General features: G+C 47.9%; 1 protein-coding gene across 1 annotated transcript in view; it reads right to left on the bottom strand.

The window, feature by feature from the left end:
• The window catches only part of DAP (death associated protein), a 58,990-nt gene extending 45,768 nt beyond the window's left edge, over positions 1 to 13,222 (bottom strand). The window contains exons 1-2 of the mRNA XM_034655673.1: positions 13,214 to 13,222; positions 11,230 to 11,357 (exon numbers count right to left, since the gene is read on the bottom strand). Coding sequence (XP_034511564.1) covers positions 11,230 to 11,357; positions 13,214 to 13,222 — 137 coding nt within the window. The remainder of the gene's footprint in view (positions 1 to 11,229; positions 11,358 to 13,213) is intronic.
• Between the last annotated feature and the right edge of the window lie 510 nt (positions 13,223 to 13,732).

Below are 13,732 nucleotides of genomic sequence, written 5' to 3'. Positions count from 1 at the left end.
TGCTCTGGCCAACCCACCGCCCACCTGCAGGGTTTGCTACTCCAGGAGGAAGGCAGAGCAATGAGATGGGGCATAGAAGAGCCCGGGGGACCCCCCCTCACTTGCTGCCAACCCTACCCGGGCCCTCTTCACAAGAGATCACGTGTGCCCTTGCTACCTGATCCAGTCTGAGCTGGATTTGCTGCTGCCTGCAGCGGAAATCATCCCACGAATGCCTCTCTCCCCAGCTCCCCCAGAAGCATCCTGGTGTCCCCCAAGTATCGCAGGCATGGCCCTCCTGAGGGCCCCTTGACTTGTCACTTCACCACGTTCCCAGCTAAGAAAATGTGGGAGTTAGATTACAGTCCCAGTTCCCAACCTTTCACGCACGGAACTTTTTTTTAAGTGAGACAACATTCACACATTACAAAATTCACCATTTTAACCATTTTGAAGTACAATTCAGTGGTTCATTGACTATGTCATGCCATTACTTCTTCCTAACTTCAGACCACGTTCACTTAGCATTATGTCCTCAAGGTTCATCCACGTTGTAGCATGTGACAGGAGTTCCATCCTTTTTTAAGGTTGCATAGTATTCCGCTGCATGCATATACCGCATTTTGCTTATCCATTCATCTGTCGACAGACATTTGGGTTGCTTTCACTTGTTGGATATTGCAAATAGTGCTGTTGGGAACGTGGGTGTGCAAATACTTCTTCGAGACCCTGTTTTCAATTCTTTTGGAGATGTACCCAGAAGTTGCCAGGGGCTTCTTTTTAACATTAACAACTTTGTGGGTCTCTAGCCTACTGATGTTTTGCTTTTGGCATCTAGGCCCTTGTAGGTCTTTAGTAAAAGCTGACCTCTTCCCTGGACTAGGTGACCTACCAGGTCACGGCCAGCTCCAACTCTGACGATTCTGAGAATGTCCTGATTAGAACACCATTGCCAGGACTCCAGTCCACATTCATTTTACATAAATGCCTTAGAGGCTGTACACAGCCCAAAACCAAAGTAAACATCCTGCCTAGAGGGAGCTAAGGGTCCAACAGAAGATGTCCCCAAGAATAAAGACTTTTCTTCCTCCACACTGACTTTACCTCACTGACCTCTTTCTCTAGCTGGGAAGCATGAAGTGATTAGGTTAATAAAGTTGATGAACTATTTTGCCTTTAAAGAATCAAAGTCCAAGCTGTTTATTACTGATTCACCAAAGTACTTTCTGAGTGCTACGGATTTGAGACAGTTGAAGTCAACAGAGTTTATTTAAATAGAAGGTTTAAAAATTTTAGGCATAATAATTGTAATAAACTCAATTAACAGGCTCTTCGTTCTATGTAGTTATTCTTCTATGTAGCCTTATTCTATGAAGTCATTATTACATCTTTCATTCTATAAAATCCAAGCACTGGAGAGTTGATTTAAATTCAGTTCATATGTTTATATAATAAGAAAACACTTCTGATAAATAGTGCAACCCTTTGAGTAACGCCATAAAAACAAAAGAGTCATCCGTTCCAAGAGGCTGATTCCACTGCAGACGCACAGAGCAGTGTCTGGAGGGGAAAATTGATAGCTCCATTTCCCTGCTTCCCTCCTTCCATCTGATAAAAAGAGCTCTCCCAGCGTGGAGGGGAGCGTGACAGTCTTGTAAGGAGCTGGAGGCCTGTGGCGGGAGAGGGAGCAGGAGCGGGGCGCTCGGGAGCTAATCCATCACACCTGGTTTCTGCATCCGCCGGAGAACCAGATGCCGTGGAAGCATCGCATACAAGCCGATCGCCAGCAGCACCAGGTGCTGGAGAAAAGCAGGGCCTTCGGCACTTTCCTTCTCATCCCCAAACTGTAGGAGTCCAGCCAAGCTCCCGGGACATATGGATGCCCATATGCTCCATCCCTCGGCGGAGCAGGGAGCCTTTGATTTACTACCTGCCAGACTCAAGTGTCCCACTGGTGCCCATCTACGTGAAAAGAGGACTTATGGACTGAGTTCCTGGTGATGCTAATGCCCGTGAGTGCTAGGATACAAAGTGTCTGGGTCACACCAAGCTCTGCGTTCGTCAGGTGATTCTGGGAGAAACTTCCTAATGTACATAGCTGCCTTCCTATCATTCACCGTAACATACACAGAGCTGCAGCTTTTGGAGGGAATGTTTCATTTATACCACACAGAACAGGAAAACTGGTACGGGGGTCACCCCTAATCCATCAGCAACAAAGGCCGTCCTTTGTGTTTAACAGGGCCTCAGGGTTGTCAGGAAAATGAGATAAGCATGCATTATCTATTCTATTTATGTTTATTTTTTTTATCTGAAAAAAACCCCAAGCAAAATGAATTAAGCTTCAGCACTATTTATTTCGTGGCCCTTCTGCTTATCTGCAGGCACACTGTCTGTCATGGGGCCTCACAGTCCTCAGGGCTCCGGAGGAAGGAGCAGGGCACCTCCCACGTGCCCTGTGCCTATTCACCTGCTTCTAACGTCTTCCAATATAGGGGACACCGGTTAACGGGGTAACTAATTCAATTCTTTAGTTTCATCCTCGATACATCCACACACCCAGAACTGTGCTCAAATGTATTAGGAATGAATTTAACCTAACTTTTACAAACTGGACTTAATATGATAGCTTAAAAAGAGCCCCACATCTTTCCCACACAAGCCCAAGTGGACAGTGATAACAGAGAAGGGCTCACCCTTCTCCTCCTAGTGCAAGTGCCTCATGAGCCATGTTACAAACACCAACGATCTAATCAGATGTGACAAGATGCGGCCCTCCCCCATAAAACCCAAAATCACCAAGAAGGCGATTAGAAATTTAGATTTACATCCTGACACTAATGAGAAAGCTCACCTCAAGGGTATTTGGACCTTAAGATATTAGCTAATGTTAATACAAAGTCACAGTGGTTAGCAGGACATTGAAAATACTGCTTATTTATCTAATGATAAGGATATTTATTTTGGATCCAGTTTATAATTTATATAACAGTAACATACTACCCATGTATAATTTAAAAATGAATATACATATACTGCGGGTGCAGGCCCAAAACAGTTTTTAAATTGATGGGCTGTGTGATCAATATTTGGGGCCCACATCCCTGATATAGAGCATCTGCCGGGTTGGGCAGGCACACTGCTGCAGTGCTCAACCTGGGTAACAGTGCATGCTGGCATGGAGAAAAGAGACATTTGCCCTGTAATCGTCATGCTTAATATATTATTATGCTGTCATTATTGTTGGCATGTCAGTGGAGTTGGGCACTGCCAACCAAGGCCTAGTGGCATGAGGTGCTGCCTGCTTATCAGGGGTTGAATTGTGTCCCCCTCAAATTTCTAAGTTCAAGTCCTGACCCTCAGCATCTCAAAATGTGACCTTAAATGGAAATGGGGTTATTGCAGGTGTAATTAGTTAACATGAGGTCATACTGGAGTAGGAAGGGTCCCTAATCCAATAGGACTGGTGTCTTTACAAAAGAGGGAACGCAGGGGAATGTCACATAAAGATCACGGTCATGCTGCCACCAGCGAAGGAACTACCAGGCACTGGGAGAGAGGCCTGCAACACATCCTTCCCTACGCTTCAGAGGGGGCATGGCCCTGCTGACACCTTCCTCTGAACGTCTGGCCTCTAGAACTGTGAGACAATGTTTCTGTTTGCAGGACTTCGTTCTGGCAGCCCTAGGAAATGAATACATGGCTTCCTGCCGGAGGCAGCCAGCCCATAGGCGTTCTGCCTGCTCTAAGCTGGGGGACGTGAGCATGGGCTCTTCTGAGACTTCATGGAAGGAGGGAGGGAAGAGGGCAGACATCAGGACAGGCTGCAGATTCTGAATACAGACAGCTCCCCTCCCCTCCCCTCCCCTGGCAGCCTCTCACGGAGTCCATCTTCCACGCTGCCAGCTGACCTGGGTGGCCATGCAGGGATGTGGGGACCGGCCCCCATCCTGCCAGCTTTCTGCTGCCCAAGCTGCCTCTGGCAGGACGATCACTTTCATCGCTCCCTTGCTGGTGCTCACACGTGAACCCTTCGTCGATGCTGCATGCTGCCTGCAGACCAAGAACACTGATCTACGAATCTCATGTGGGCAAACCTGATGGTGAGAGGTGGCTGATGGCGCCTAGAGTCTCCCCCATTTTCCTTACCAAGGCAGTCAGGACCGCTCCCTGCCATGATGTCGTGCCTCTCAGGCTTTCTATTCTAGGCTCTCATGGTGCCTTCAGAACTGCCTCTCCCTGGAGGAGGCATTTGTCCATAAGCAGGTGACAACCTCTTAGCCTCTTCCCAAGGACATTCCATGTCATTTGATGCCCCACCACATCGACACTTGGCCTTGGGCCCAGGGCTGCACCCCAGCATCGGGGCCAGCTGTGGCTGCCGGGTCATGGGCCCTGCCCACCGACACAGGGCACCCGCACTGGAACAGGCGTTGGGAGCTAGTGGGTACTCAGCACCCCTAGCCCACTGGCATCTCCACACATGTCAGGGAAAAGGATACATCTCTTCTACAAGGCAGGTGGCAACTGGATAGAAAGATAGATAGAAAAGATAGAAAAGATGATCTTGGAAAGTAAGAGTGATGTTGAAACTGGTTCATCACACGGTTTAACTAAAGTTCAAGCATATAGATAATGGCTCACAGAAAAAAATTCCCGGGTATATAGATTGTGCCATCTCTTAACTTCAGAGTTTTAAATTTTATTTGTTTTTTTTTAAAGACTGTATTTATTTATTTGACAGAGAGAGAGAGAGCACAAGCAGGGGGAGCAGGAGAGGGAGAAGCAGACTCCCGCTGAGCAGGAAGCCTGATGTGGGGCTCGATCCCAGGACCCCAGGATCATGACCTGAGCCAAAGGCAGACACCCAACCGACTGAGCCACCCAGGTGCCCCTTAAATTTTTATTTCTTAAGAATTCACTTCAAGTGAGAGAACCATTAAACATGGCCACAGGTGGCCATTTGGCGTCTGTTAGGACTGAACTGCCTTCCCCCAAAAGGATAAGTAAAATCCTCACCCCAAGCATCTCAGAATTGACCTTTCTAGGAAACAGGGTCTTTTTAGAAGTAATTGAGTTAAAATGAAGTCCACAGGGTGAGCTCTAATCCAATGACTGATATCCCCACAAAAAGTGGAATCTTGGACCCAGAGCCAGACATACACAGAGAGAAGATGATGTGAACAGACACAGGGACAGCACCAAAGAGACAGATCGAGGGGAGGCATCAATGCCAAAGATCGCCAGCAAATCACCAGAAGCCAGAAGGGAGCACGGAATAGATCCTCCCTCACAACCTCAGAGGGAACCAACCCTGGAGGCACATCGATCTTGGACGCTGAGCCTCCCAGGCCGTGAGGCGCTACATTGGAGTTATTTTACCACCCAGTGTGTGCTGTTTGTTACGGCAGCCCTGGAATAACACAGCACCCATACAGCTGTTTCAGGCAAGGGTCATCGGTGAATGCTGAAAGTAGCAGGTGCAATCCTGATGAGAAGCAGGTGCTCACAGGGGTGCCTGGGTGGCTCAGTCGTTAAGTGTCTGCCTTCGGCTCAGGGTGTGATCCCAGAGTCCTAGGATCGAGCCCCACATCGGGCTCCTCCTCTGGAAGCCTGCTTCTTCCTCTCCCACTCCCCCTGCTTGTGTTCCCTCTCTCGCTTGCTGTCTCTCTCTCTCTGTCAAATAAATAATAAAATCTTAAAAAAAAAAAAAAGCAGGTGCTCACAGTGGTCCACAGACATGCGCAGAGCAGCGAGGAACTGGTACTGAAGTGCAGGTTCCCACAGGAGGTTGAACAAGATGGCGCTCTGCTTTCTTATTTTAGCTTCTATTCTGCAAGCAAGTGTCCTTTTCATGGTCTCCACTGTAAAGATACTCCTTGTTTAATTATAAAGATACTGGGGGAGAAACTTGGAGACCATGCAAATATGCTGTTTCTCCTAGACTTTCACCCACTCTTCACAGCATCCATCAGTGGATCTTGTCTGCAATAGTTACTGAGCTGTTTGCCTGTTGGTGATAATCTATTTCTCTCTCTCTCCCCCCCCCTTTTTTTTTTTTGAAGATTTTATTTATTTGAGAGAGAATGGGGGGGGAAGGGCAGAAGGAAAGAGAGAAGCAGGCTCCCTGCTGAGCAGGGAGCCCGACATGGGACTCAATCTCAGGACCCCAGGATCATGACCCGAGCCGAAGGCAGACACTTAAACAACTGAGCCACTCAGGTGCCCCTATTAATTAAAATTCTTTTGCAAAGAGCTGTCCCTTCTCCTCATTCATACGTTCAATTACTTGTATCAGGATGCACTCATGAATGTTTGTTTTACTCTATAGGTTACAATCCAATACTATCATTTTGTTGCAAATTGCTCCAGCTTTGGCCATTAGGCGCTCCTTCGGGTTGGTTTCTGTGTCGTTCTGACAAGCCACATCCTTCATAGCACACTTCCTCATGTTCGGCACTACAAGCTGTTCCAGGCTCATCTAGGATTTTTTCTACCCCAGTGCTCTGGAATTCTCACTTCTCCAAGGAACTCTGGTTCCCTCGAAGCGGGGGGGGGGTTGTTTAGAAACAAAGATCTGGGCTCTAGGGATGCTCACGGTTACATGGGTGTCGGTCCCCACGGGAGTTCAGGCTCTCTCAGTGAACACAGCAAGGAAGTGCGGGTAGGTGCGCCAGCCCACCTCATCGACCTTTATCTCCGCACCTACGTACACGTCTGTAGGTACCTACCACCCATCCAGCCGCCATTTAACACTGAGTTCACACAAATACGTCCGATTCTGATTCAATACCACAAAGCTCGTTTCAGTCTTCCTCCTTGCTAGCTGTAACCTCCCTCTGACAGCGAGAAACTCGGCTCTCATTATCCACCACCCACTTACATATTTGTTCAGCCCTAGTATACACACACAGCACCTTCAGAACTGCTAGCCCAAACCCCTGTAAGAAACACATCTACTAATTGGAGCACAGCATTTTTGGACAGTTTCTTGTGTTTTCTGTCTTTAGAGTATCTGGTCAACATACTGCTTTCCAAAATTATTTGGGTAAGGTGTTTTCTCCCCCAGTCCTTGCAATGGGTTAATCATTTGTATTACAATTAAGTTCATCTGTAACTGTTCGGAGTCCATTTCGGGTCTCCTCCACATGCTGGATAATTTGAATCGCTTGCTTATTTTCTGGGTACGTGAGCTTCTGAGTCAGAGCTGAAAAGAAAGCCACGTTCCAGAAGGGCTGCACGCTCTGCGTCCTTGTCACTCCATCCCTATCTCCCCCTTCCTCCCACCGCTTTCCCACCAGCCCCAGTCCAAACCCAGACACTTGCATTTCTAGTTTACTCTCCTTGTCACGTACCCTTTTAAATAGATGCGAGCTGGCACCAAGCTCGAGTCAAGGTAGGACCCTAGCCCATGTGCCACACTGAACTGTTCAGGGAATCCTACTGGCTCTTGAAATCCACCCTGAAGTCTGCAATTTCTCCTTCACGTAATGAACATGAGCACTTCATCTCAATACATCCGGCATAAGGCTTTGAGGAAAACCATGGCTTTCCTTAACTGGGTCACTTCTGAGAGGGAATCTAGCAGCCACTCAGAAAGTACTGGCTAATAATAAGGAAGCCTACTCCTCTTCTTGGAGACGAAGACCCACACGTAACTGGCACTCAGCTTGACAAGAACTCTTGAGTAACATTTTCAAATTTCTTCTACTTTCTTTTCTTCCTCCTTTTTAAAATGTAGCCTCTCAAAACAACTTGGCAGCCCAGGAAATTATCTGTCCATCTCTGGAAAATTAAGTAGCACAAATATTTGCAGGAAAAAATAATTCTGAGTAAAAGTTGTGTTTTTTTTGTTTTGTCATATAATAACGCTCTAGTTGTTCATTTTCTCTGTAAGCAGGATTTGATTTTCAGACTAATGAGGAAGGAAGCCACCAGAGATGAATCAGTCAACGTAAAGCCAGTTATAAAAGTCTGGGAAGGAAAGCAAGAGTTTTGCAAATGCGGACCTAAGGAGGAAATTGGCATCTGAGACTCTATACTTATTTTCATATCCAGAGGACACTTGGATCAAAACATGAAAAATAATAAAACTTTAGGATTAGGGTAATGTGGATGGTGAAGTCACATGCGATGACATTTCCAAGAGAGTAATTAAATGTGTGGCAAATTCTGCAAATAAACAGGCCTTTTTCTAGGTAAAGTAAAGACAGCCCAGTCCTCCGAAGCCTTGTAAATTGATCCTCATAGCATCTACTCACAGCAAAGCCGCACAGGTGAGCCACAGGTGGACTCCCTGGCTTGAGGATACGGAAAAGGTTATGCGCAATCCAGAATCAACAAGTTTATTTGATAAAGGGGTCTGGATTTACATTCTACGTCTGTCAGTATATTCTGTGTATTTTGTGTCACATAAGGGGATTCTATAGCCTATTATGGGCATGAGTGTCCAAGTCAAGACAGAATCAGGGCTGAATCCTGGCCTGGTCACTACCTGGCTATGTATCATCAGGCCAGATAACCTCCCTGAGCTTTGGTTTCTTCACCTCTATAATGGGCACACTGATACCAGCCTATAGGTGTTGTGAGCTTTGAACGCGACGTGAAGCATTTAGTAAGTGCCCGGTACAAACCAAGTGCTCCCTTGGTAAGCACGGCCTCGGGGTTAATAGTGAGGACTCTGGGCTCTGCTGGAATGCTGGCTCTGCCACTTATTTGCTGTGTAACCTTGGAAAAGTCACTGAATCTTTCTGAGCTGCTGAAGAGGGAGCAGTAATCTGGAATGGGGATAATAATCAATAACCACTCTGAAATAGCGATGACAAAAAGAGCAGGTGGGTACGAGGGTCCAGTGGATTAACACGGACAGAGCCCAGGGAACGGGCCCAGATGTACGGCACTCAAGAATCCTGGCGAGGACGGCTAGCTAGGATTATTCAGTCGGCCTACCAGACGGACGAGGAAGCCATCGTGGTGGAAGTAATCTCTTACACAGGGTACCAGGCCTGGTGCAGAGGTTTGGAAGGAGACGTGCTGGCAACATTTGTCAACAGCGTCGGAGTCCTCAGAGGCTTGCCCCATCTGTCAATGGTGTGTCAAGTGGTCTAACCCACAGCGGTCAAGAGCAAAGCTGAAGTCAGGAGCACAGGGGCCGACACACTCATAAGGAACACATTACAGCCATCTGGCTGCAGGGGAAAAAAACCACCCTTGCTCGTGTGTTATGCAAACCCTACTCTGCAGTGAGCCTGCTTCAAAATTCTTGGTTCCACAGAGAACAAATCTTTGAGGTGAGTAAGATGCTAAGATCTAGAGCGCTGGGGTGCTTGCTCCTTTGTCTTGCAATCATTCATCCTCTGGCATATTTATTCAAATTGCACGTCTTCGATAAAGGTGGTATTTCACCTCACAGAAAAAAATCAATAGAAAGAAAACGAGTGGGCTGTTTTGTCTTTATTTCTAAACATGCTAATAAATTATCTACTCTCACTGTATTGACACCACGTTTCACAGGGGAATAGCTCTTTGTACCTCACTCCACTGAAATTCACACCGAAGGGTGTGTTCCATTAACTCCCCAGGCAAGGCTTTCTCTCTCACTCTTTCTCCCTACAGACAGCGGGATCCACAGACGGGACCTCCCAGGTTCTCTAGTCAAGGGAACGACACAGGCCCACACATTCTTATACTTGATGCTGAGTTCGAGAATTTTCTAAAAACTTTCCTTACAACTTGTACAGAGGCAAAAGTTAACCTGAACTGACTGACGCCTGTAGATGTAAAGACCTACCTACCTGCCTTGGTGTGAACACCATACACAGATTCAAGTAAGATGCCTGAGAACCCGTTACGGGTGCTGTATGGAATGTGTGCTGTTTTAATTCTCATAAAACCCTCCAAAATGTCTCCATTCTGAAATAAACTGGGCCCCAAGGTTTTCAGATACGGGACTGTGGACGTCTAGAAGGGTGACAGATGCTGTTCTGTTCCAAACACAGCTGTGTGAAAACAGCCAGTGAGAAAGGTAGTTCTAGAATTTTCTCTCAACTGCCGCCTTCTTTTAAAACCAGAACTTAGGCCGAACAACCACGTAGCTGATCTCATGATTTTAAATGGGCAATAATCACTCAGGAAGACTTTGCCACCAATTTTGTTTGCCCCTCAGGTGACCACACTATAACTTACACCCTACAAGATGCTACGGAAAACACTTGGTGGTACAGCACATACATACAGGGAGACGTGGGGTTACCAAAAACACACATGTCCTTTTGGGGGACGCATGCTCTCAGGAGGTACTCTTTCGGAAGCCTGGCCTCTTTGGACCCTGTTAGACCCAGGTTTAAACTCCTGATCCATTAACTCGCATTAATGCACACGCACGAGCAAGCTTATGGCCTCCGTGGACTTCAGTTTTCCATGCGAAAATTGGGGCAGACCGCCACCTACTACTCAGGACTATTGGACTGAAACAAAAGAAAGCACCCGGCCCACAGAAACACGGGTTAGTTGCTTTCCACACCCTTTCCGCACTTAGCTCCCTCCTCCGGCGGAGACGCTCTCTGGGGACGGGGTACAAGGCAGAAAGCTCGGGGTTTGCTTTCTCCTCCGTGGGCAAGCTGACAGAAGGGTGTGCATTTGTAAGCTGTCTGCATTTGTGGCACGTGTTTACCTTTGACGGGGTGGAAGGAAATGGATTCGTACGGAGGTTCTGGACCCAAACCTGGCCTCAGAAGCTCCGAGCAAAACAGGTGGTAAACACAGCAGGGGACACCGCAGACAGAGGTGCTGTCAGGGACCAGGGGAGGTGGGGGCAGAGATGTCATTTAAGGACACCTGGGCACTCATAAGCGTGTGGCCTCGCCGGTTTGGATGTGGCTGCGGAATGGGACAGTCCAGATGTGTGCGGACAGTTTTCGGATGCCAGATGCCAGGCCCACCCCAGAGATTCAAACAGAATGGCATGTTTGAAGGTCTCCAGGTGATTTCAATATTGTCGTGGAAGTCGAGGCCACTGCACACAGATGGACAGCAGGTGTGCAGACTGAGTGGGGACAGAGGGGTGCTCCGGCTGCCCCGCTTCTCCCCTCCGGTGGGGACACAGCCTCACTGATTAGGCAAGGAAAAACACACAGCATAGGGCCCACATGGCGAGGGGTTATCAGATGCCCGGAGCAGAGAACAAACGTTAATGCTTAACCAAGTCATGGTTGTGCGCAGAACAACCTGGAAAGCAGCCCGCATTCTCACCTGGGGCTTTCCCATTCCTGGTCGTCCTTGTCTTTTTCTTCTTTGGTGTCTCCTGAATGCGGGTGTTTCTGCACGATGCGCATTCCGCCAGCTTTCACTACAATGAAAACAGAGGGGGGTGTGATCAGCTTGGCAGTGGACCAGGGGAACTAGCTCGAAAGCTTTCGGTGGCCCCACAGCCACGAGCTAGTCCAGATAACCTGGCAGCGACCAGGATGAACCACAGAGGTTCCTGCTGTTGCGGGACATTCAGTAGGACGTGGCAGTCAATGGGATCTTTTACTCCAAACCCATTTAGAAACCTTCCAAGGCTCTTGTTGGCTCCGTTTGCTTCTTACAAGGACTTCTTAAGAGCAGTCGTGTAACCAGAGTACCAACCATGTGGAGAAAGTGGCTGCTTGCTTTAGGTTCTTAATGCAACGGGATCCCCTTTAATCCCTGCCCCGTGACATTTTCTCAAACACCGATGATGCTTTTGATAGGGTGATACAGCCCTGGGGGACACGGGACAGTCCCAGAGCCCACTCAGGCGGGAGCCAGTGACATCTGTGGCAGACTTTCCCAGAATGTGTTGCGAACCCTCAGTGTTGGCACGCATTAACTTTTAAAGATGCCCTTATTGACATGTAATTCACCTATGATACGAGTCGCCCGTTTGAGAGTGCAATGCAATGGCTTTGAATGTGCTCAGGGCTGTGCAACCGTCGCCGCAACCAGTTCGAGCCCACCGTTGTGACCCCAGACAGAAACCCCATCCCTGTGGTCACTCCCCAGTCCCCTCCCCCAGCGCATGGCAACCACTCCTCTGCACCTGCCTGTTCTGCATATTTGACCCCTTCTTTCACTCAGCATGTTTCCAAGGTTTACCCATGTGACAGCCTGGCTCAGGCCTTCGTTCCTTTTTATGGCTGAATGATATTCTACTGCACAGACAGACCGCGTTTTATTTTCCCTTCATCTGTGGATGGACATCTAGACTGCTTCCACTTTTCGACTATTATGCATAACGCAGCTGTGAACAACTTGTGTCCAAGTTTTTGTGTAGATACATGCACGTATACCTTCATTTCCTTGGGTGTACACCGAGGAGTGGAAGAGCTGGGTTATACGGTAACTCTCTGCATATCCTTTTGAGGAGCTGCCAAATGGCTTTCCAAAGCCACGGCACCATTTTACATTCCAACCAATCCGAGCCTTCCAATTTCTCCACATGCTTGTCAACGCTTGCTATTGTCTAACTTTTAAATTATGGCCATCGTAGTCGGAGTGACATGTTATCTTATTGTGGTTTGATTTGTGTTTCCTCCATGGCTAATATGTTAACACTGCTTCGCAAGAAAACAAACCAACTCCCCACCCCCACGGGGATTGTAAGATCTCTTAGTGTGGGAAATGCCGGGTTGAACGAATTAAATGGGCTTCCTCAAGGCAGATTTCCTTAGCCTTTAGCATGCATTGTAAGCCTTATGAGGGGCACAGAGTGTACCATCTTTCCCAAATTCACTTGACCCTACAACTCACCCCCCACCCCAGTAATGCTGGTTATCATCCTTTAGGACTATAGTGTTCCAAAGAATAGAGTTTGGAAATGCTTCATGTGGCTGTCACCAGCACGGGCTTTGGGGTTGGTAAGTGACAACACGTCCTCAGCTATAGGGTTTCAGAACTATTTAGCCCCTCAGAGACTTGCTGCTTCATCCACAGAAAGGGGATAAGAGCTGCATCCTAAGATCTTTAAATAAGAGCAGCTGTTGAAACCTTTCACCTGTACGATGGTGTTTGAAGATGGGGCCTTTGGAAGGTGATTGGATCATGGGGATAGAGCTGTGAGAAATTTCTGTTGTTACGAACCACCAGTCTGTGGTACTCTGTTACACTGTTATAGGGACTAAGACAGAGGTGTTGATAGCTTCCAGGCACAGGTGAGAAAGCAGAGCCACGTGAACTGTGTTCATTGCCCCCAGGTTCGTGGCACGGGGCTCACCTGCTGCATCCCCCCTCCTCGGGTCAGCTACCCCCCAGGTGCCACGGCACAGCTCCGATCACACAGACCGCCAACCTGTCAGGCCATGTCCTCTGCTGTGACAAATCTGGTCGGACCCTGCTGCATTAAGAAAAGTCCAGGACAAATCTCCTTCTGATGCTAAAGGAGGGAGAATGTGAAAAACACCCTCAGGCTCGCACACTTCGAGGTAATTAGTGTTCAGTTTCCCAGGGAGAGTTTGCGGGCCCTGCCTTCAGGAAGCCGACAGAATCCGCTGCGTGGCCAACATTCCCCACTGCTGGAACAATCCAAGGCAGAGGGCAGGTGAGATAAAGGACTCTGTGTGACAATCCATCTGCTGCCACCACTAATTCTTACCAACGGAACGTTCTGCTTTGGAAAGAAGGAACTATAATCCTGTTTGGTAATTCTTCCAAAAATCTGCTTTTCATCCCATCTATTGATTTTTATTTCAATCATTTTATTTTCCATTTCTAGAGCTTTTATTTCCCTGTCAAA

The sequence above is a fragment of the Ailuropoda melanoleuca genome, chromosome 3, assembly GCF_002007445.2.
Source record: "Ailuropoda melanoleuca isolate Jingjing chromosome 3, ASM200744v2, whole genome shotgun sequence".
Taxonomy (NCBI): Eukaryota; Metazoa; Chordata; class Mammalia; order Carnivora; family Ursidae; genus Ailuropoda; species Ailuropoda melanoleuca.
The sequence above is the reverse complement of the archived record's forward strand: the minus strand, read 5'-3'. Positions and strand labels throughout refer to the sequence as shown.